The 25,246-nt window shown below is 42.9% G+C and overlaps 1 protein-coding gene across 1 annotated transcript in view; it reads right to left on the bottom strand.

Annotated features, from left to right (window-relative positions):
* Positions 1–25,246, bottom strand: part of LOC147017740 (ciliary neurotrophic factor receptor subunit alpha-like) — a 105,298-nt gene that overhangs the window by 24,584 nt on the left and 55,468 nt on the right. The window contains exons 5-8 of the mRNA XM_085847625.1: positions 8,971–9,213; positions 4,693–4,813; positions 3,412–3,566; positions 3,137–3,300 (exon numbers count right to left, since the gene is read on the bottom strand). Coding sequence (XP_085703751.1) covers positions 3,137–3,300; positions 3,412–3,566; positions 4,693–4,813; positions 8,971–9,213 — 683 coding nt within the window. The remainder of the gene's footprint in view (positions 1–3,136; positions 3,301–3,411; positions 3,567–4,692; positions 4,814–8,970; positions 9,214–25,246) is intronic.

Here is a 25,246-nt window from a genome sequence, read left to right as displayed (position 1 = left end):
TCAGACATGAGATTAGGGCCGACTCTCCAGACATATCTCATGCATTCGATAGTCTGGAATCAAACCTTACTCTCCAAACTCTCTGCCTACAGCATCCAGAGCCACCCCTTCCTTACTGACTTCCTCTACTCTCGTAGCCAACATGTGACCCTCAACGGAATCCTTTCATCTCCGCTGCCTGTCAAAGCTGGAGTTCCCCAAGGCAGTGTCTTGGGCCCAGTCTTGTTCTTTTATTGATGATTTTTCTGATTCCCTGGAAAATCCTCTTCATCTATTTGCTGATGACTCCATCCTCTGCCGTGACATCCTTCATCCTTCAGACAGGCAGGCTGCAGCCTCTTCCCTCTTTTCAGACATTCATATAATCACAAGCTGGTGAAACACTTGGAATGTGTCTTTCAATCCTGACAAATCTCACACTCTCAATATCTCTCTTTAAAAGGACCATCTGGCAAACCCTCCCATCTACTTTCTTAACAATCCTCTTGAGGAAGTTCATTCATTCAATCTTCGAGGTCTCACTATCAGCCATGATCCTTGTTGAGCAAATCACATTTCAAAGTTTACCTCTAAAGCCATCCACTAACTGGTCATCCTGCATCATTCAAAGTCCTTCCTTGGCACACATGAACTCCTATCCACCTACAAGACCTTCATCCACAGCTTGATGGCATCCAATGCCAACTGCTATACCCTCTGGGCTTGCATCCCGACCAGCCTCATACCTTCTCAGCTTGACGCCATGGAAATCAAGGACTTCAATCTCATTGGAATTTCTCGTGATGAAGTGGAATCTATGGGTCTCACTTTCCCATCGCAAACAGGTCGATGGTCTCCTACCTTGCACCACCTCCTTTATGGTTTTGCACTCTTTGACCTCTCCATGCTTTGTCCCCCCCCCCCACCCTCCCAGGTATCTGCAAGGCACACATTTTCTTTACATCAACCCCCTTTACATCAACCCCCTTTTACAAAAACTATTAAAATCCAGAATCACTGCTCACCTCCACTCATCCATTCCTCTTTTTTCCCAACTATTGAACCAACTTGCACGTCCTCTTCAGTCTCATTTTTTTCCCCCTCCATGTCTTCAAGACAGCTGTTCACCACCATCTTAGATCATCGCCAATCCAAAAACATGATCTTTTCCACACCATTTAAACCACCCACACCACTGTCCATCCGCCCCACACCCAATTTTGTTTCTGTATCCATCTTGTCCACCCCTTGCGTTATCCCCTGCAGCTCATCGTTGCTGACATCCATTGCTGTCTGTTTCCTTTAGTTTTCTCCCTCCATCCAGCTGTTGGCCTTTCGCCCTTCTCGCTCTGCTGTTTCGTTTGTTATGTTACGTTCTGATCTGTTCTGTGTTCTAGCTCTTCCACCAAACTTGTCTATGCATACAAAAACAAAAAATACCATTCAGATATAAGAAAAGAAAACATAAAATGTGAAATATATACGTCATCTATTCAATATTTTTAACCAAGTATAATGCACACTTCACAAACGTTAAAGTTGCCTACGAGCATTGGTCAACAGGTTTGTGGCCTCACATAGAAGCAGAATAAAATAATCAGTTTGTTTTGTAAATTCGTTGAAACACGTATAATGTATAATTGGTTAATCATCGAGTTATCATCGTTGAACTAAGGTCACGAACCGGGGTCCAGTCATGGCCAATAAATCACACCACCTTAGCCAACCTGGAGTGGTAAGAAACTTCACAAATGAATCACTACGTTGATCGTCTGGCAAAAGTATGTATTTGTGATCGTATAAAGGAAGTGCAGACGTAACCGATGGAAACAATGAAAACTTAAAATTAATTTTTTAACTGGAAACACAGGAAACAAGAACGATGTACGAGATGTTTATATGAATCCTTCACCCTGACACCCCTCATCAATGCCAATGAGTATGACAATGCAGAACATCTTGTAAATAACTTACTTTACATAAACAGGTGTGATGTAAAACACATTTGTTACCCTCACTCAGAAGCAATCGAATGTGCTCCTTGCAACCACTTGTTTTCCTAATACCGTAGCATAACACCACAGACAAAGGTGTGTGTGTGTGTGTGTGTGTGTGTGTGTATGTGTGTGTGTGTGTGTGTGTGTGTGTGTGTGTGTGTGTGTGTGTGTGTGTGTGTGTGTGTGTGTGTGTGTGTGTGTGTGTGTATGGATGTGAAATAAAAATAAACATTTTCACATTGGGTTAAGGTGATTGGTATTGTTATGTTTGTAGGGGTAGATTGAGGAATTTCAGAGGAAAGTTAGGATTGAATAGAGTTGCTTGGTCCGTGGGCGTGTAGGAGACATGTCGATGTAAACTAAGTAGGGAAGCTGTGAGCTTAAGTGTTACGTGTCACCACACGGGGGGGGGGGGGTGGGGGTGGTGCTGTGTTAATTATATATATATATATATATATATATATATATATATGTATACACATACAGGGTTGATCAGAAAAAGGTAAATAAAACAATGGGAGGGGTAGTGTTTACATGAATGGGAGAGGTGGTGAACATGCGCAGTGATGTTTATGATGAAGAAGAACCATCATGGTTTAACTTGTAATTTTGACCCTTGTTGGCTGGAAATGTTTCATCCTTTATTAACATGAGACCAACCATTTTTAAAACTCGAAATGTCCACATGACAAACCAGTGTCTACCTGCTCCCCCCCTCCCTCCTCCTTTTTATGATTATAAACCCTCATCTCCATCCCCGCTGGGTTGTTTGAGCTCCATTGCTTTGTATACCCAATGTGGAGCCAATGGAACAGATTGCTCAGCACCCAGGAAGCTTGTGCTGATTCCATCCCACCTGTAGCTATATAACGGAGGGAACGGAAGGCATGCAAAGATGCTAGGTGAAAGAGACAGAGTTGGAGAAGCACTGTGAGAGAGGATAGTGATGAGTTGGAGCTCAAAAAAAGCAAAATAAACACACCAGGAAAGGAGGAGCATGTGCGCACTGTGCTTATTTCAGTGGAAACACCAAAAGAGGAGGAAGCAGGTGCTATTAAAAAAAAAAAAAGTTTTATAATTGCAAGTCTTCATCAAAATGGAATTGCAGGAAAAAGTTAATTTTGATGAAAAGGAGTGTGTCGGTAAAGTATTCAACACACCTGGTATCTGCTTGCAAGTGTAGCTTTGTATTGAAGCTTAAAGCGCAGAGGGTATAAACCTTTACGTTTCATCCACGTCGGGGGGTACTGCCAAGTAACCCAGATCTGCTGATCCTGTCCTTGCACCGGCTGTCCTTGTAATGCGGTGCAGGGGTCAGGCTGCACTAAAACACCATGAACAATTTAAAAGATCAATTTGGAATAAACAAAATTTAATAATGTGCAAAAATACAAACTCAAAGGTTATTCAAAAAGCCCTCCGAAGGAACACTCACATAGATCGTGTTGATGTCGTGCCAGAGTTTTACTTGCAGAACATCCAAGTTCGTTAACGGATGTTACGGTTATTTTATATACGACCAAGAAACTGAAATTGGCTTCCATCGTGCATGTGTTTGTGCTTTTCAAAACACATTTTCTTTCAACGTCACTGTAAAAAGAGAGGATGAAAAACAAAACACAGTGGTGTGTATATATATATATATATATATATATATATATATATATATATATATATATATATATATATATATATATATATATATATATATATAAATAAATATAAACAATCAATATTATCAATATCGAATACACCGTTTCATGTGAACGTGGACTTTAAAACTATCGCTTAATTATTACTCACAAATCAACGTGCTATTAAAACTAAAATTGGACTGAACAGACTAGGTAAGTAATTAGTTTTTTTTTTTATAAACATGTAAGTACTGCACATTCAAGTTAAAATCCGGAAAGGGCCCTTGGGTCCATCACACCGATGCTATATCCATGAATGGATTTCAGGGAAATAAGGAAATGCACAAGAGAAGGACATCTGGAGCATTTACCTGTGCCGAATCCACACCTGAGCACCCCTACCGACTGAAGATAGTCCAAATTTCCAGGTGGCCCCACGCAGGGTTTGGGACAATGGACCGGTAAACGATGGCCCACTTACACAAAATTGTTCAACAAAGGATGAGACTTGTGTAATCGTGAAAATGTAACCGGTACAAGCTCGTATCTGTACAATACATCTGTTTACATCGACATCGTGTTTTGGACTGCATGTGAAAGCACAGAATGAGTGCTCTCCAACCCTTCTGTACTCTCCTATCATCCACTCTCAGCTCCCGTCACACTCCGCAGTGATAATATTGCGGAGATAAAGTAAATAATTTCAAATTTCAGAGAAAGTGCCGATGAGGGTTAGTTTTTTTAATTTTGGCAAACCATGAGGAAAGAATCATAAAATAAAACAGCCGATCCAGTGGATTGTAAACTGAACCATGAGTGGCATGAAAGACTCGACTGTGATGCATCCCATCACAGTCTAGTGTTCGATGACATTCCTGCAACTTGGTGAATATGGTTTAAACATTTTACCCTTCGATTCCTCTCTTAACCTCGAGAATGAGAGAGTATGTCATCCGTGATCCTTTCAAAGATTTATAAAACGTGTGCATGGTTTCCAGCACTCGGACTTCATTTCCTCACCACGACACACACACACACACACACACACACGCACACACGTGCCCACACATGCATGCACACACTTGACCGTGCAAGTGATGACGTATTTTGTAGGGATGGAGTTGTCTTGCTCCGTTGACCACGTGCATGTTATGGTGTTGACATTTGGAGATCTGCATGATAATGATGGTTTCTTCGGAGGATCTGTTTAGGGACATTTATAATTAATTACACACCACGATGCCACAAAAATTACATAAAGGTAAGGCGGGCATGAGACAAGAGGGGTGGGAGTGGGAAGGACAAAACACTGGGGAACAGAGACATTAGGAGATCTGTGGAAGGGAGAGGGATGGGGCGGGGAACACGGGGAATACAAGATGGACATTCAGGAAGGAAATCAGGGAATTTGAAGGAGTTGGGCTTGGGGTGGATGAACGGGGGTAGAAAAGCTCGAGGATTTGGATGGGGGATGATAAGAGGTGGTGGTGAACAGCTGTTTTGAAGGCCTGGAGGGAAGAATGGGATTGAATGGAGTGTGTGAGTTTATTCCAACGGCGGGAAAAAAGAGGAATGAAAGAGTGACGGTGAGCAGGATCTGTTTAGGAAGGATCTGTTTAGGGATGCTATTAATCCTTAATCCTGGGATGCTATTTATCCCATTGTTTTTGTCATTTACTACGAACTATATTTGAAAAATTAATGGTCGTACAGTGTACCATCAATAAGACAACGCAGCAGTCAGAATCCCTGCAATGACGTAATCAGGACTAACATCCCAGAGTGATGTAATCGTTTCTAAATATGTTCAATGGTTTTAATTTCAAAATGAGATTAAGTGTCTGTGGAAAAAGTTATGATGGAAGAAAAGTGATGGAGTTTAAACAAAGCGATTTGCTTCTATCATTAATGCATTGAATACTTAAATCTTTAAATAAAGGCTGCCTGGAACAAAGTTGGCATTGATTGATTTAGCTTTATGTAATGGCACCTGGAGACATGTCTTGCACACATGTGTTGATATTTTCATGTCAATTCCATGTTTATCAAGCACTAAATATTCATTTGACCAAACAACATGATGTGTTTGTTTTCATTTCTCATGGTGGAGATGACGCACAGGAACCTTTTTCTACTAGTATATATTGGTTGGTCTGGTCTGTTATTCAGTCTGTCTGTCAATCACCCGCAAGGGACATTTTGACTCCAATCTTCATGAAACTTCACCACCTGGTAGAAGTCGTGGCGAGCTGGAAGTCTCTTGTTTTTGAGGTCAATAGGTCAGAAGGTCAAGGTCACATAAATCATCAATTTTCATCCGATTCACTTGATAACGATATATATATAGGGTGTTCCAAAAAGACATGGACAACTTTGGTTGTTGATATATTTAGTGTCACAAATGATACAATGATATGAATTGATTTTATTTTATGTGATACAGAAACTTGTAAAGTTTTCTTTAGTTCCAGGTCACATGGTTTAATGTAAAAGAAAATGGCGACTCCACAGGAGAGAGTTCAGTGTGTCGAATGGTTCATCGAGACAAGATCCGACACGCAAGTTCAGCGTAATTTCTGTGCAAGGTATGGAAGGAATCTGCCATCGCGGACTAGTATCAGAGTGGTACAAGAGGTTGAAGGAGACTGAAAGTTGTCAGAAACAGAAAAGTACAGGTCAATCAAGCACAGGTGTAGCAGATGTTGAACGAGTGCGTGAATCATTTCAACAACAAGCTCCCAGCAATTTGACGTACATACAAAGAAATGGGACTACCAACCACCACTGTACATAGGATTTTGCATGAAAGACTGAAGCTTTATGCCTATAAGGTGCAGATCCTGCAGCAACTCAAACCAAATGACGGACCCAAACGCAAGCGGTTTGCCTTGGAAATGCTCAGTCGCATATAGGATGATGATTACCTTGAAAAGACCATGTTCACAGGTGAAGCTTGCTTTCATGTATCGGGGAAGATGAACCGGCACAATGTGAGGATCTGGGGCTCAGAAAACCCTCATTTGGTTATTGAACACATACGCAACAGTCTAAAGGTCAATGTGTGGTGTGGCCTTCTCCATGACCGCTTGGTGGGTCGGTTTTTCTTTGTGAAGATAACAGTGACCTCAACAATATACATGAACATGTTGGAAGGGTTCACCTTCCCACAGGTTGAAGAGCTGCAACCCGATATAATTTTTCAACAGGGCGGTGCTCCCCCTCATTGGGTCTTAGTCAGTCGAGCCGTCCTGAATGAAAATTTTCCAGGTCGCTGGATTGGCCGAGACAGACCAACTGCCTGGCCCCCATGATCACCAGGCATAACCCCCCTTGATTTTTTTTGCTGTGGAGGTTTGTCAAAGACGTTGTCTACAACACCAAGGTGCCAAACCTGCAGGATATTCGCTCTCAGATCACAGCTACATGCACACTGGTGGACGTAAACAAGCTGAGCCGAACATGGCAAGAACTCGTGTACCACCTTGATGTCTTGCTCATGATAAATGGAGCTCACATTGAAGTGTATTGATGATGTGTACAAAACTTTATTATGAGTTTCTGTGTCATATAAACCAAAGGGTATCATTGTATAATTTATGGTTTTAAGTATATTTCTTTATCTATCTTCCCTCTCTTTCATTATCTATCTCTCTAAGGAGAAATGAATTTTTGCAGAATTTTTTTCTGTAAGGCTCACTTGGCTGTGCCTGGATAGGTTTGAGGGTAGCGGAGTAGTGGCTGAAACCTGAATCCTATCCAGGTTCCTCCTGATGACTCCAGATTTGCTCTTTACTTCTTCGGATTCCTTCTTGGTCTTGATTTTCATTATGTTTGTTCCATATCCTGATGCTGTGTGGACTGTGCTTCCCCACTGATGGACCGCTGGTAGCTTGTACATGTTGCTGTGTTTGAGCCTGGGTAGTAAATGCTGAAATATATCTATCCAGGTTCTAACTGACATCTTTGTTCCTTTCACATTTCTTTAATTTTTTTTCTGCAATTCTCTTTATTTTATTTTTTTCACAATTCTCTTTATTCATTCCAAGTCTGGCTTTTTCTTCCCTTTTAGCGTTTACTCTCTTTTCCTCTCTTTCTTTATTTATCTTTCTAAGGAGAAGTGAATTTTTGCAGAAATTTTTCTGCAAGTCTCATTTGGCTGTGCCTGGATGGGTTTGAGGGTCGTGGAGTTGCGGTTAAAACCCGAATCCTCTCCAGTTTCCTCTTGATGACTGTTGACTTTGCTCTTTACTTATTCGGGTTCCTTCTTGGTCTTCCATTTCATTAACAAAGTTGTCTGGATCTTTTTAGAAATATATATATATAAATATATATATATATATATATATATATATATATATATATATATATATATATATATCGATATATTCTAACAGCTCTAAGACCCTTTAATACCCCTAAGACCCTTTAGATCCCTAAGACCCCTTAAGACCCATTACAACTGTTATACCCTATTGACCCTGTTTGAACCCTTAAACCCCTAAGACCCCATTTGATCCTTTAGAACCCTATGACCCCAGAGATCCCATTAGACCCTGTGGACCCCTAAAACTCTAATAGAACATGTTAGATCCTTTATAACCCTTAGACCCCCAAAGACCGTATAGACCCCGTTGGATCTGTAACTACTGTTAGAACATACCTTTTAGAACTTTAGACTCTTTAGACCTTTTATGCCATTTTAGACCCTTTGAACCTTTTACGACCCTTTAGAATGCTTATATCCCTTGACCCCTTTGACCGCTGAGACCCCCTTGACCTTTTAGTTCCCTTAAGACCTTTTAAGATCCCTTAGACTCTTAAATACATTTCCACCCTTCCGACTGCTTAGACCTCTTGACTATTAGGCCCATTAGACCCCCTTAGACCCTAGCTTATGGAATGCATGACATCTTTCTTGTTTTAATAGTGGGTTGACATGATAGCCTAAAGGGATACATACTCGACTTTGAGCTATCCAGCATGGAGTTGAATCCGACCAAGCTATAAACTGTCATCTTGGTGTTTTGCATGCAGAATGAGGCATTGATGTGTGCATCAGAAGGACATAAAGCCAGACGACATGTCTATTACCACTGGCCATGGGTGTATGTTAAAGATCCCATGGTGTTTTGCATGAAGAGTATGTGAGTTATCCCCAGTAACCCTGGCAAAATCACCAACTGCCATCAACTTCAGTCAAAAGTCAGGCCTGGCCAGCCAGTTCATGAAAAACTTGCTCCATAAAGGTTACCGAGATAACCCCACAAGGAGGTGGGAATAATCGGTGCCATTAAAGTAGTCGTTACTTTCTTTTCTAAAAATGTTTTAAGTGAAAACATTACAACAGTAATGGAACTTACAGCCAACCAGCAGGGTTCTGGAATCCAGATGGGCTCCAGTAAGTTTGTTGTGGCAAGTGTAGGTACCATTTGCCTCCAGGTTAATAACTGTCAGATTGAGGTGGCCACCTTGAGTTACATGGTTCACGGTCTCAGGTATCACTTGCCCATTCAGTTTCCACTGGACATTATGCTCTGTGCTGTTACAGACCAGCTGGAGATCAGAGCCGGCAGCAGCGGCTTGCACTCCAGGCTCTTTTAGATCTAAAACAACAAAAGTAATAACTTTATGGAAACATATACTAGTCATCATTTGGGCAATATGATTACATGACATTGGCAGACACCAAAAGACATCGTTGTGCTTTTTGAGAACTTTCCACTGTTAAGAGTAAAGTTGGCATTTTTTGAAAACTGCGAGTATCTCAATCGTTCGTAGAACTTTTGAAGATTCCATATGTATGTATATACATATATATATATATATATATATATATATATATATATATATATATATATATACATATATATATATATATGATGCTTGTAAAATAGGCCTAGGGTCTCATCTGGCATTTTGCATTGCTATAGAGGAGCATTATTTCCAAGATATGGAAATTTTGCACAAATTTGTTGTCGTATATATGGTCGAGGATGAAACAGAAAAGGAGAGTGCTTGGGAATGGGATCATTTGGGGTAGAAGAGATCTTGAGTGACCTGAGGTAGTTGTGAACAGCTATCTGAAGCCCTGAAGGAAAGAATGGGACTGAACAGACTGGGGGAGTTGGTTCTATAGGTGAGAGAAAATAGGAACAAATGAGTGGGGGTGATCAGTGACTGAATTTTGGTAGTTTAACAAGAAGGTTACTTGATGACCATTTGTGTGTTGCAGAAATGTGGGAGTGACAGAGCCAAGAAAGGACAGAGAATGCAAAACCAAAGAGGAGGTGGGAGAATACAGAGAGGACATCAACCTGTCTGCGATGCAAAGGTAACAGGCCTAAACACTCAGCTTCGTCGTGGAAGATCCCAACGATTTTGAGGGCTTTGCCACCCCTAATTTCGCAGAGGAATTATTGCTCATGTATGTATCTTGTGAATGCATATAACGTGTTAATCTAGTAAATTTGTGGAGTTTATATCCACACATTTCTGGCTTCTGCAATTAGCCTTGAAAATCTTCCTTTTTTCATGGCAACCTCATCGTCAAATTCCCTGCTGCAAGTTGAGGACATTTTTAAAACAAATGTTTGTAATCGTGTTCCTCTAAAGCTTTCTAATTCTTTGAACAGCTGTTGTTACAAGGAGCACACCGATGACTCACAAATGTTTCATCATCGTTATTTTGACCTCCCGGAAACAGATACATGTTTACATGCATGGTAGATATCAATCACACATTTACCTTTACAGCCCTGCCATCAATCATTGGTACTTTTGATGAAGATGAAAGGGCATGCTTATTTCATGGATAAAAGAGAATGTTAAAAAAAAAAAAACATGGAATTTAAATATGTATCTCGAAACAACATGAAAATAGTTTTTCAATCTGTCATGAGTTTAAAAAAAACAAAAGAGGAAGTCGACTTTCTTTTGCGGAATTAAAGGTTTTGTCAACAAGGTTAGTAAACCATGGTTATTTTATTATATCAACCTCAGCATCGTGAACAATGAAAACAACAAAGTTAGTAAACCATGGTTATTTTATTATATCAACCTTTACATCGTGAACAATGAAAATAACAAAGTTAGTAAACCATGGTTATTTTATTATATCAACTTTTACATCGTGAACAATGAAAATAACAAAGTTAGTAAACCATGGTTATTTTATTATATCAACCTTCGCATCATGAACAATGAAAACAACAAAGTTAGTAAACCATGGTTATTTATTATATCAACCTTAACATCATGAACAATGAAAATAACAAAGTTAGTAAACCATGGTTATTTATTATATCAACCTTAACATCATGAACAATGAAAATAACAAAGTTAGTAAACCATGGTTATTTTATTATATCAACCTTTGCATTGTGAACAATGAAAATAACAAAGTTAATAAACCATGGTTATTTTATTATATCAACCTTCGCATCGTGAACAATGAAAATAACAAAGTTAGTAAACCATGGTTATTTTATTATATCAACTTTAGCATCGTGAACAATGAAAACAACAAAGATAGTAAACCATGGTTATTTTATTATATCAACCTTAACATCGTGAACAATGAAAATAACAAAGTTAGTAAACCATGGTTATTTTATTATATCAACCTTAGCATCGTGAACAATGAAAATAACAAAGTTAGTAAACCATGGTTATTTTATTATATCAACCTTAGCATCGTGAACAATGAAAATAACAAAGTTAGTAAACCATGGTTATTTTATTATATCAACCTTCGCATCGTGAACAATGAAAATAACAAAGTTAGTAAACCATGGTTATTTTATTATATCAACCTTAGCATCGTGAACAATGAAAACAACAAAGTTAGTAAACCATGGTTATTTTATTATATCAACCTTAGCATCGTGAACAATGAAAATAACAAAGTTAGTAAACCATGGTTATTTTATTATATCAACCTTCGCATCGTGAACAATGAAAACAACAAAGTTAGTAAACCATGGTTATTTTATTATATCAACCTTAGCATCGTGAACAATGAAAATAACAAAGTTAGTAAACCATGGTTATTTTATTATATCAACCTTAGCATCGTGAACAATGAAAATAACAAAGTTAGTAAACCATGGTTATTTTATTATATCAACCTTCGCATCGTGAACAATGAAAACAACAAAGGTAGTAAACCATGGTTATTTTATTATATCAACCTTAACATCGTGAACAATGAAAATAACAAAGTTAGTAAACCATGGTTATTTTATTATATCAACCTTAACATCGTGAACAATGAAAATAACAAAGTTAGTAAACCACGGTTATTTTATTATATCAACCTTAACATCGTGAACAATGAAAATAACAAAGTTAGCAAACCATGGTTATTTTATTATATCAACCTTAACATCGTGAACAATGAAAATAACAAAGTTAGTAAACCACGGTTATTTTATTATATCAACCTTAACATCGTGAACAATGAAAATAACAAAGTTAGCAAACCATGGTTATTTTATTATATCAACCTTCACATCGTGAACAATGAAAACCTAGAAGGACACTCGGTAGAGCACATACCTCGACCACGTAATGCCTGATCCACAAGAACATATTGGGCCCAACACATGTTTGAAATATCATGCTGTAAAGTACGATATCGTTTTTGGCCCCATCTCTCATTGATGAAGAATCACTTTAAAAATTAAATAATCTCGTATCCAGATCCGGATTTGGATCTTCACCAAAATCTAATCAATTTGTCCTTGTCACCCACCCAACCTGTCCACCAAGTTTCATCTGAATCTGTCCAAATTTTTTTGAGATATCGTGCTATATATATCGTTTTTGGCTATATCTTTGAATGGTGAGGAATCTTCTTCTTCTTTCGGCTGCTCCCGTTAGGGGTCGCCACAGCGGATCATCCGTATGATCCGCATAGTGATTTGGCACAAGTTTTACGCCGGATGCCCTTCCTGACGCAACCCTGGTCGCCTGAATGGTGAAGAATCACTTTAAAAATTCTAGTCGTCGGATCCGGATCCGGATCTTCACCAAAATCTAATCAGTTTGTCCTTGTCACACACCAAACCTGCCCACCAAATTTCATCCAGATCCATCCACAACTTTTTGAGATATCCTGTACACAGACAAACAGACAGACAAACAGACAGAGAGGGGTGAAAACATAACCCCTTTCACCTTCGGTGGCGGAGGTAATAAACCATGGGTATTTTATTACAACAACGTTGATACCATTAACAATGAAAATAACAAAGCAAGGAAACCATGGGTATTTTATTACTAGCAAATACAACCCATCCCTTCGCCGACAGAGACAATAAAGGGGGGAGGGGGAGAAGGAGGGAGGGGGAGAGAGAGGAGGCAGGTGTAGGGTGAGAGGGAGGAGGGGAAGCGGAGAGGATGAAGAAGGGGGAGCGGAGAGTGAGAAAGGGGGGAGCTAGGGAGAGTGACACCTCACAAAATGTTGCTATTCACTGTGGGAAGGAGGGGTGCCTGAGAGGCACACACACACACACACACACACACACACACACACACACACACACACACACACACACACACACACACACACACGCAGAGACAGCGAGAGAGTAACAGAGGTGTGGGGGGGGGGGAGAGTTCTGCATTTTATGAAGAGGGGGGAGCATAGAGGGGACAATGTGAGAGAAGAGTGGGAGGGGGGAAGGAGGAAAAAAAAAGACAGGTGAGGGGTGGAGATGGGGTCATCAAAGATAATGATATGTGATGCTTAATGACCAAACACGAAAAAAAAAAAACCCCAAAAACGTCAGAACAGCTGTATACACAATGCCACAACAGAGTTTATAAAGTAATCCGCTAACACATCTGGAAACTTTAATATTCCAGTTCCAGATAATTTGTGGGAAAATGAACCAAAAGCAAACACTTGAAACATTGAAGTACCGCTCATATTCTACCTAATGATCCCATCAGGCGTGAACATGTAAAACAAAGCATTGTGACCAGATATACTTAGGTACAAAAATAAAGAGAAGAAGGCATTGCTAATTGAGGTGTTAATTGCAGTGATTTTGGACTAACGATGCAGAAATCAAGAAAATCACCAAATAGCAAAACCCCAAGCATGAAGTGAAAAGATCCTGGAACCTGAAGATTTCCAAAGTTGTACCAGTGATGATGAAGAATCTCACAGAGATATTATAAATTATCCCTGGGAATATCACTACAAACGAACTACAGTTGGAAGCCGTCCGGGCTCAGTAACGGTCCTGAAGAACCCTCGGCACAAAACTTTGAAAACAGAAAACTTCACAGCTTGGTCCATGAATCGTGACCCCTTACCGACATTAAGGTGGATACTTTGAACCCACCATGGGAGGACTCTATTCCACATTCTGAAACCCTATATGTAGTTACCAATCACACACACACACACACACACACACACACACACACACACACACACACACACACACACACACACACACACACACACACACACACACCAAAGAAATGGACCTCGTGGGTCTATCTCGGTCAAGCCGGACGGGGTACCTGTCCGCTTCGTCCCACCACCACGGTGGGACCTGAACCCACGCCTCCAAGCCCACGACCCACGAACGAGGCTGCTCAACCATGATCACCACTGTCTCAGATTGCTCCAGCCACGACCACACCGTCTGCAGAATGCTCCAGCCACGACCACCACACTCTTCCTCTTTTTGGTGGGAAGAGCTTCTTCTCGCCGCCACTCACCTCCTGATTGGACAGTGGGTTGTCAGGCGACTCGTGGCAGCCTTCCGATTGGCCTGGGCGCGCGTGTGGTGCTCGCCCTCCGCTCATTGGCTGGAGGAAACGCTCTCTGCTCCTCCTTGGAGCAGAGCTTCGACCCGAGGCGACGAAGGCTCAGCTCACATCCTCAGCCAAAAAACACGTGCGTAATGGCGACTGGGTCGAGTGCAGGACGGCGCGCTGTTGTTGTCGTTGTTGTAGTTGTAGTTGTTGTTGTTGTTGTCAGGTCAGGTATGGGAGCATGTGCCAGAACAGCGCGTCGCTGCGTCCACTTTCCGCCGGTACTCCAGGGGCCTCCGTCTGGCCATCCCCCAGGCAGATGCCAGGCCCATCCCCATCTCCTTGAGATGATGGTCAACCTGCTGCAACCATGAGGCACGTGGTCGGCCCACTGGCCTCCTCCACTCATGAGACTCCCTCGCTGAGAGAATCTGGTGAGCAGGATCAGCGTCAGGAAAACGAGCCACATGTCCATACAGCCGCAGCTGACGCTCACGGACTATGCAGGTAACAAATCTCATCCGAGTCTCTCTCAGCAACCGCTCGTTGGACACAAAATCCGACCAGCGATAGCCAAGGATTCTCCGAAGAGACCTGGTACCAAAGGAATTAAGTCTCCGTCTCAGATCCTTGGTCAAAGTCCAAGTCTCGCACCCATAGAGCAAGACTGGAAGTACCAAGGACCTGAAGACTCGGACTTTCGTCCTCCCGCACAGGTACCGGCAGCGCCACACCCCATGATCCAGTGAATCCATGACTCCCCAGGCCCGACCCAGACGTCTATTGACCTCCGGCTCACAACCTGCGGAGACATGAATATCACTGCCAAGGTAAGTGAATCTATCCACGACCTCAACATCCTCACCACAAACAGACACAGACAGGACAGCAGCATCCAAGATGTCACCGAAAGCCTGGATCTTTGTTTTGACCCAAGAAATCCGTAATCCCAACGGCTCCGACTCCTCATTCAGCACCTCGAGGGCCCCCAAGAGGATGTCTAAAGTCTCCGCAAAGATGACTGCATCATCTGCAAAATCAAGGTCCGAGATCTTGACATTCCCAAATGACGCACCGCAACTTGATCTCTCCGACATCCTCCCAAAAATCCAGTCCATACAAGTGCTGAAAAGTGTGGGGGCAAGTACACACCCCTGACGAACTCCAGTAACAACTGGAAATAAGTCAGAGATGGTACCACCACACTTCACAGCACTCTCAGTACCAGAGTAGAGTTCAGACATCAGATCGATCAGTTTTGGTGGCACCCCACGAAGACCAAGAATCCTCCAGAGGACATCCCGATTCACTGAATCGAACGCTTTACAGAGATCAACATAGGCTGCAAGCAGCCCCTGCCGAAACTCTCGTCTGCGTTCGGTGAGGACACGAAGTGCAAGGATACGGTCAATCGTTGACCTCTTTGGTGTAAAGCCTGACTGCTCTGGACGCTGGTGCTCAAGCAGATGGTGGCGAACCCTATCAAGAATTATCCGAGCAAAGACCTTGCCCGGCACTGAGAGCAGCGTCACCCCTCGGTAGTTGTTGCAGTCTTGGCGATCACCCTTCCCTTTCCAGAGAGGGACAACAAGGCCCCTCTTCCAGTCAGTTGGGATGATGCCTGTGTTCCAGGCAGAGCACAAAACTGCATGCAACGACGCGAGTGCAGCATTTCCACCAGCCTTGAGAAGTTCGGCATGGATGCCACAGATCCCTGGAGCTTTGCCCCGTTTCAACTGGTTCACCGCAGCCCGTGTTTCCACAAGCGATGGTGGACCACAGTTGATTCGAGGGTCAGCAACAGGGATTGTAACACCCTTGACGTCCAACTCGACAGCTGGGGGATCAGCTTGGTACAACCGCTCAAAGTAATCGGCCCAGCGGGCCTTCACTTCAGACTCCTCTGTCAAGAGCCTACCACTCTCTGCTCGAACTGCAGTGCTGCGAGGGATGGGCTTGGATGAACGTAATGCGCGAATTCCCCTGTAAGCGGGACGAGAATCACCTGTCCACAGGTGATGCTCTACCCCCTCACAGATTCCTCGCACATAGGCCTCCTTGTCCACCCTCAGTGCACGTACAGTTTTACGCCTCAGCTCCCTGAACAGCTCAGCTCTGCCATTCAGCCTGGCCCTGCGACTCTGGTCAATGGTATCCAGTGTCCCTTGAGAGACAAAATTCTTCTTTGCCCTGCGGTGAACTCCAAGGCATCCACCGGCAACATCAAGGACGGTGGTCTTGAAGGTGCTCCACAACTCTTCAGGACCCCACAAAGCACCCAGACCCCCCAAGTGTCCACTCAGCCTGTTCGCAAACTCCTCAGCTACTCTCTCATCCCTGAGCTTGGCAACATCCAGCCTAGGCTGGGATGGTACCATTCTCCAGGATTTAAGGTGCAGCTTTAGAGTTGCTACAACAAGCCTGTGGTCAGTATTGAGGAACTGAGCACTCCGGTAGACCCTGCAGTTCTGGATCATCCTCCAACGACCGTCAATGAGGACATGGTCAATCTCCTTTGCCACACCGCCAGCGTTGGAATACCAAGTCCAGCGATGAGCTTGCGGGCGCTGAAACCATGAACCAGCCACCCTAAGTCCATGACTTCTTGCAAAGTCAAGGAACTTAGTGCTATTCTGGTTCATAGTTCCTGACCCATGGGGACCAACACACACCTCATAACCATCCCTATCAGTTCCAGTCGATGCATTGAAATCCCCCAAGACTAGAAGTGTATCTCGTCTGGGGCACTGATCAACCACAGACTCGAGTGTGGCGTAGAATGTGTCCTTCACGGTAAGATCACTCGCCTCAGTCGGAGCATAAATAGAGACCAGGGAAATGACACCTAAGGAGTGACGAATCCTTAATCTCATAATACGCTCGTTGACCGGTGTTACCTCAATTATCATTGGGGTCAGCTTATTGGACACAGCTACAGCAACTCCTTGGGTATGGTAACCATCAGAGCGACCAGACCAATAGTAGGTGTAACCACCCACCATTATCTCGCCGCAATCCGGTCTCCGAACCTCAGAGAGAGCTGCAATCCCGATGTCCAAACGCTTGAGCTCAGATGATAACAGAGACAGGTGATCATCCTCTCTTAGGGATAGGACATTCCAGGCACCCACCCGAAGGGACCGCCTCAGGTTAACCCAAGGAGACCGCCGTCTGGTGGACGACACCTCAGCACCACTCCGACACACTCTCCCGCAATCTGACCCAGGGATGTTACCCCGTGGTTTCCCTCCTATCAAAGATTGGGGGTCCCGAAGGCTTTGCCCCAATCCCATCATCCGGTGAGCTGCCCTGCGAAGGGAAGCTGCACAGGAGGTACTCCCACGGAGTGGGTTTTCAGATTTTTTTGCGTTTTTGCGTTTTGCGGAATGAAGCGTTTTATGGTGGCTGGAGTGCAAATCCTGCCACCAACCTCCTAATAAGAAGTAACCCAACTGCAGGAGGACGTCCGCAGACACAGTTGGGCACTAGATATGGATGGCCGTTGGCTCACAAGGAGCTCCTCCGCCCTTTGACAGGTTTTGTTTTTAATCCTGCTGGGTGTCCATATCCAAACACCCGCCTCACCAGAAAACCTGGTGGGGGAGACGGTTTAGTCGCCGACAACCCGACCATGGAACAGGTTAGTACAGGTTTACATGGTACCTGTAGCAGGTCACAGATCGAACCTGACCTGACAAAAAGACCTGACCTGACAATAGGTCAGGTTGTTGTTAAAAGATCTAATAAACCTGACTATATGATAATTCATAGCACACACATGTAATTCCTGTTAGACACAGGTAGGGGACCCTAACTATAAACACATACTTATCGACATAACTAAACTTAGGGACCGCTGTCTGTCCGTGTGCACAAGGCTTCCAAATTCGTAACAATATAACGAGTTGAACTTAAAATTTAAAAACGATAGCAGATTGTTTGTGCCCACACGGGAATCTAAACAGGCTCGGGATGAAGGAGCAATAATGTAAATGGCGTGGTCGATCATCGATCTGGTAAGCTGGGAGCAACAATTCACAATAATTTCCACATCTGATGCAATTTAAATGTTCTAGCAGTGCTGAGGTGCTCCATTTGAAAGTGTTTGTTCGATCATGTGTAGCTTGTTCATGCCTAGGGTCCATAATAAAAAAATTGTATTGATGTCAACGCCATGCTGTGAGCAATTGCAAATTAATATTAGGATAGAACAGATTTGATATTAAAAAGAGCAACTGTATGAATGGCAACGGAAACATTTCAGAGCTTGCTATTCAAAATCTAAGGCAACCCACTTGCCTTGTCCCATTTGGTTTTCTGATAAATGAGTCAATACAATTACCAGCACAGAAGAGAACCATGGAATACTTGTTATGTGTTGACAATGAGGGGGGTTAATGGTTCACAATTAACACTGATTTATGCGTGTCGAGGTAAAACAAATTATTTCAGGAAAGTTGATCATAGAACAACTCATGTTGAACCTGGATTATTTAGATCTCATCAATCATGTGTTCTGGAGTGACTGTAGAGCCCAACAAATAAACACGCCGGTAGAGGCCCATGACCATGGCAGTGTCCGGGTGCTCACTTCAGGTCATGAGCGTATCCATGGCTACATACAAACCTTGGACAGATGGTCACAACGACCTCGCAGGTGGCAGAAATTTCCACTGATTAACAATGGGAATGGCACCCATATACCAGTGTGGCTGTTCCGACACAACTTTACCACCACACCCAATATACCAAGGGCCTGCAAACGTACTTTTAGACACTACACCCGTTACATGAAGTATAAAAGTTGAAGAAACAATAATGCGGTGTAGCATTTCAAAATACTGTGTAAAGTCTTCAACATTTGCACAACAACATAATAATATTCATGCTCCTTGTCAAATTGGCCAAAAGTTCAATATAATGTAATCTGGCCATCTTTATTACGTCTGCCACCAAAGGTCGATGGAGGTTATGTTTTTATCCCTGTCTTTGTCTGTCTGTCTGAGAGGAAATATCTCAAAAAGTTATGGACATATTCAGACGAAACTTGCTGGACAGGTTGGGTGTGTGAGGAGGCGGAGGAGATCGGGACCATACTCTGTGCAGAGCGTTGGTGCTGCTTAAGCTGTCTCCTTGGCTATTGGACACAATCCTGGATGGGTCGCCACTCCGACACAGGATACCAGCAAGCTGGCACTCATTTTGCCGACCTCGGAAGGATGACAGGCCGAGTTAACCCCACCTGGTATTCATTAAACAGCCGAGCAGGATTTGAACTCAAGACCCTAGGATCCCAAGCTCACCACCCAAACCATTAAGCCAACACCAGGCAAATGTCAAGGCTCATATATGAACTAACACAGAGAACATATAACAAGGGGAGCTGGAGACAAGAGGGGCAGGAGAAGGAAGGAAAAAACAGTGAGGAACAGAGACATGAGGAGATCTGTGGAAGTGAGAGGGATGAGGTGGGGTACACATGGTAAACAAGATGGACACTACAGGGACTTTCAGGAAGAAAAGCAGGGAATTTGAAGGAGGTTGGTTTGCGGTGGATTAGTGCGGGAAGAAAAGATCGTGGTTTTGGATGGGGAAAGATAAAGGATGGTGGTGAACAACTGTTTTGAAAACCTGGAGGGAAGAATGGGATTGAAGAGTGTGTTGGAGTTTGTTCCAAAGGTGGGGAAAAAGAGGAATGAAAGAGTGAAGGTGAGCAGTGATTCTTGATTTTGGTAGTTTTACCAGAAGGGTGTTGCTGGCGGACCTTGAGCCCCCTGCAGAAATATGGTGGGGGGCATATCGCAAACAGAGCAAAGAGAGAGGGGGGCGAGGCCAGAGAGGAGATGGTAGAAGATAGAAAGACCACTGACCTGCTTGCGGTGAAAGAGTGGGAGACCCAAAGACTCAACCTCATCGCGGGAGATACCAATAATCCTAAATGCCTTGTTTCCACAGCGTGAAGCCAGGCTAGGTGTGAGGGGAGAGCACCAGCCCAGAGGGGAGAGCAGTACTCCATCAGGCTGTGGATGAAAGCTTTGTATGTGGTCAGGAACTCAGGTGGGCTGAGGAAGGACTTTGCACGATGGAGGATTCTCAGTCAGAAACTGGCTTTGGAGGCCAGCTTTGAAATGTGGCTTTCCCAGGAAAGGTCATGGCAGATAGTGAGACCCAGAAGCTTGAATGAAAGGACTTCTTCAAGAGCATTGTTAAGAAAGTAGATGGGTGGTTCCAAACTGTCCTTTCGGAGAGACACAGTGAGAGTGTGAGATTTGTCCGGATTGAAAGACATGTTCCACGTGTTGGACCAGTTTGTGATTTTATCCATATCTGCAGAGAGAGAAGAAGCTGCTGCTTGCTGGTCTGAGGAATAACAGATCATACGACAGAGGGTGGAGTCATCAGCAAAGAGATAAAGATGATTTTTCCAGAGAGTCGGAGAGATCATTGATGAAAATGAGAAAAAGAACAGGGCCCAGAACGCTCCCTTGAGGAACTCCAGCCTGGACAGGTAGAGGGGATGAGAGAGCTCCATTTAGGGCCACACGTTGGCTGCAACAGCAGAGGAAATCTGCGAGCCAGGAGTGGAGATGGCCTTGGTGAGCAGGGCAGGGTTTGGTGAGCAGGGCAGGGTGCCAGACCGTTTTTAAGGCACGTGATATGTCCAGTGAGATGACTCTTATTTCATGTCAGGCATTGAGGACCTCCCTCCATTCTTGCAAGAGCAGAAGCAGCATATCCAGGGTACAGTGACCTGTCTGAATCCAAATTGATGTTCAGAACTCAAGCCATTGGAGAAGACGAAGAATTTAATGTCTGAAGTGATGATGGATTCCATAATCTCTTGCTGATGATTGGGAGAAGGCTGATTGGTCTTTCTCTGCAGGGATCTGTTTTTGCACCTTTTTTATGCAGGGCAGTGATGTTTGCTGATTTCCAAGCAGCTGGCAGAGGACCTTAAGCAAATGAGAGGGTGACTAGAACAGAGAAAGGGTGAGCAAGAGCAGCAAAACATATTTTTAGGACACGTGGGCTGATGCCGTCTGGACTGGTTGTTGAATCAGAGTTGAGGTTTGACAGCAAGCTCTCCACCTTGTCAGGAGAAAAGGACACAGAGTCCAGGGACAGTTGGGTACGACTGGGTAAGGCGGGTGCAGAAAACGATGGGTTTCGGACACAAGATTTAGAAGCAAACACCGAGTTTCGGCATTCATACTTTTCACGTGCGGTATCAGCAGTGCGGCCATTTGAGGTAACGGAGGGGATGGAGGGGGAACATACACCAGAAACAGACTTAACCAGACACCACCAGGATTTGGAGGAGGGAGACAGGTTTGAGAGTTCAGTCGAGATTAGAAAGATTAATTCTGAGAGTTATTAATTAGTTTTGAAACCATACCCACAAGAATAATTTGGAAGCAGTTTAAATGATCTCACTTACTGCTCACATTTTGACCCGAACCCATTTCTACCTTTCCTAATCAGATAAACGCAAATAAACAAAACACATACACAGGAGCCGATTGCTATTGATCGCTGTTATCTCTTCTGAACCGAAGGTCGGCAAGACATGAAAGAAATGTTTTATTTTTCTCAACATGTTGACAATTTAAACCCAAATATACTTTTACACAACATCAGTAGCGGTCCTTCATAAACTGTCTATGCATATTCGACTGCAGTTTGGCAAAAGGTTACATCAGCAGTGTGTGATCAATGTGTATTTGCTGTCACTTAGTTGACCAAATGCTTTTGTACATAGGAGCACTGTGTGAGCAAAGTCCATTTGTTGGGTCAGCAAAATGAAGAGCGCAACACCAACACTGCCACCCTCACAATACTGATCCATGGCTTCTTGCAGCTAGCTCGGCTCATCATACCATCATAGTGAACCAAAAATCACAGGAACAACAACTAGCTACACTGCATATTCAATAGATAGTAACAATAAATCTATCACCATCGTAATACCATATAATAAGTAGTAATCACCATGTGCACACGAAGCGAAAAGTGGAGTTAAGCAATTGGTCCATCTGTCTGTCTGTCTTAACAGTTTATGATTGAGGAACAACTTATTTAAACCTCTTGAATCCTTTTATTTAAATTGAATTATACACATGAACATTGCAGAACACAAATCGCCTTCTTAGTACTTCCAAGAACCTCCAGTTGTGCAGTACTTGGGCATGTTCTATAGGGTGGTGTATGTAATAGGAGCTGTCAAGAGCAGCCCCTTGGAAGTGGTCGTGACGTGTGAGAGGGTGTAGTATCGGGGTGAAGAAGAAGCCGCCAATATGGCTATGTGTGATGCTGACTGACAATGCATTCTGTGGTGCTCAATCAAGCTTCCATCTCCTGAACTGTGACTCAACGTCGTCCTATTACAGTGTATACAGGGTGTTGTACAAGACTGCCTCAGGAGCGGAAAGACTTCCGGATTGTTTAACAACATTTGAAATCACTATTAGCCCCTGTTGGACTTAGTCCAAAACACTAACAACTACTACTGATAACAATTACTAATACTAACTACTACGAATAACTACTAACATCTCGACTTATGGATTCGGTCTCGATTTTTGTGTTTGCACGTGCGTCTGCACCCATATCTTGGACATGCCTCTTCCTCTCTTATTCACACTTGGCACACAAATAATGAATGATGGCTTACATATTTATGCCTGGTGTTGGCTTCATGGTTCGGGTGATGGGCTTGGGATCTGAGGATCCTGAGTTCAAATACCACGTGGGGTTGACTCTGCCTCTCATTATTCTGAGATTGGCAAAAAATTGGTTGGACACACACACACACACACACACACACACACACACACACACACACACACACACACACACACACACACACACACACACACACACACACACACACACGCACAGACATGAAAATCGAGACCAAATCCAAATCCATAATCTAAAATGCCCAGAAAATGGAATGACTTCTTCAGGAACAAGAATAACAAGAAGGAACTGTTCTCACTACTTTATATACAGATCAGCGAAAAACAAATTTGAGTGTGATAAAGATCTATATATCACGGCTGATCACAATGTCACCCACAAAGATGCCAAGCTACACACAAGGAATTCCCCACACGAAGAAGCGGTTGTGCACATCATGGCACATGTTCAACATGCTCTCCAGAATGGCAGCACTCACATCAAGGTGTGCACATCTGATACCGATGTCCTTGTTTTACGAATAGGACATTTCCATGATCTGCAGGTAAGAAACCCAAACACAGAAATACCAGTCACCTTTGGATGTGGGAAAGACTTCCGAATGTACAATGTCAGAGGCATAGCTGAAAAGCTGAGATCAAGAAAGGCTAAGGCCCTCCCTCTCTTCCACAGTTTCATGCAATCAGATACTACATCACTTTTTTTTTTGGCCAATCTAATAAGACGACGTGGAACACTTGGCAAGGCTACAGATGCCTTCTTGTTCATGAAACAAAACCCGTTCCATCACATTTCAGTCGAGTCAGAGAACTTCAAAACATTGGAGCGACTCATTGTTGCTCCAGTATGAAAAGCCAAGTCCCACTGAACTGGTGAATGAAGCAAGAAGAGCGATTCTGTCGAAAGAGAACTGGAAGTAACAATAATTATTATAAATAGAAAACAAATAACAAATGTTTTCCCCTCTCAGTACACCCTGCTAGAGCACTGCAAGCGAGCTGCATACCAGGGTGGGATATGGACTTCCTGTACAGATGCAACAGAGATTCTCTTGCCACACCTGTTGGGAAGGAAGAAAGGTGAACAGCCGATGTGGTCACCCGACTAGGTGATGATACCTGATGCCGCAAAAGCCTACAATGTCCACCTCATCAGATGCACGCACAATGAAAGGGCAACTGGATGCTTCGAATGTGCAAACGCTGACCTTCCAAGCACACAGTTGCGCGATTGTACGTGCGAAAAGTAGTGGAGAAGTAGTTTACAGGACTTTTATGAACTCATGTTTAGATCATTGCATACCGTTGTGGTAATCACCAATAATTCTTGAGATGTTTCGATGGTAATGTTACTTGAGATACTTTGTTGATTAATATTATTAAAGTAATAAAACTACACACCGTCACAACATTCACCGACATGCACACTACCTGTAAGTGCATTTAGCTTCACATTTCAGTGTTATTATAAAGAATTGAACAGTACCATTTTATAACAGATAGCTAAATCTGATGGCCATTTTGGAAATGTTCCATAATTCAGGAAATCAAGTTTTTATTTTTTGGATCTGTTGATAAAGTCAAAGTAAATGTATTTAAGTACAATCTCTGAAACTTTAGTATTTTGTCAAGCATGTAACAGTAACACTAACTTAAGTCGCAAAGGAAGCGTATTGTAAACAAAACTGTCAAACGATGTCGTCATGGCAATCCATAAAATCATTGTGGTGTTCTATTGTGATGTCATTCCTTCTGTGTTATTCCTACCATGTCATTCCTACTTGTCATTCCTACCTTGTCATTCCTACTTTGTCATCTCTTCCTATCTTGTTTGGTTGTTTTTTTGGTGATTCCATCCCAACATGTTTTTTCATTTTTTTTTGAAAAAAAAGGCTTTTTTCTGACTTGTACTCCGAAAGTGATGTTAAGGTTGATAAAAAAAAAATTAGTAAGCGTGTTCTTTCACTGGTATTATATTACCATTGTAAGATCCCATTGATCCCATTGTAAGATATGTGAACCCAAACCCAAATGCAACATCACTCTACATTAACCATTGAATTGACTTTATCTGAAAAATAGAGTTCAGGCAAATGTCACTAGTGGCCGGTGAAGATAATGCATGGCCAAAACAACAAGAATGTCCCTTACTGTGACAGTTTTC

The sequence above is a fragment of the Eptatretus burgeri genome, chromosome 11, assembly GCF_056783735.1.
Source record: "Eptatretus burgeri isolate ZD-2024b chromosome 11, Ebu_testis_v1, whole genome shotgun sequence".
Taxonomy (NCBI): Eukaryota; Metazoa; Chordata; class Myxini; order Myxiniformes; family Myxinidae; genus Eptatretus; species Eptatretus burgeri.
The sequence above is the reverse complement of the archived record's forward strand: the minus strand, read 5'-3'. Positions and strand labels throughout refer to the sequence as shown.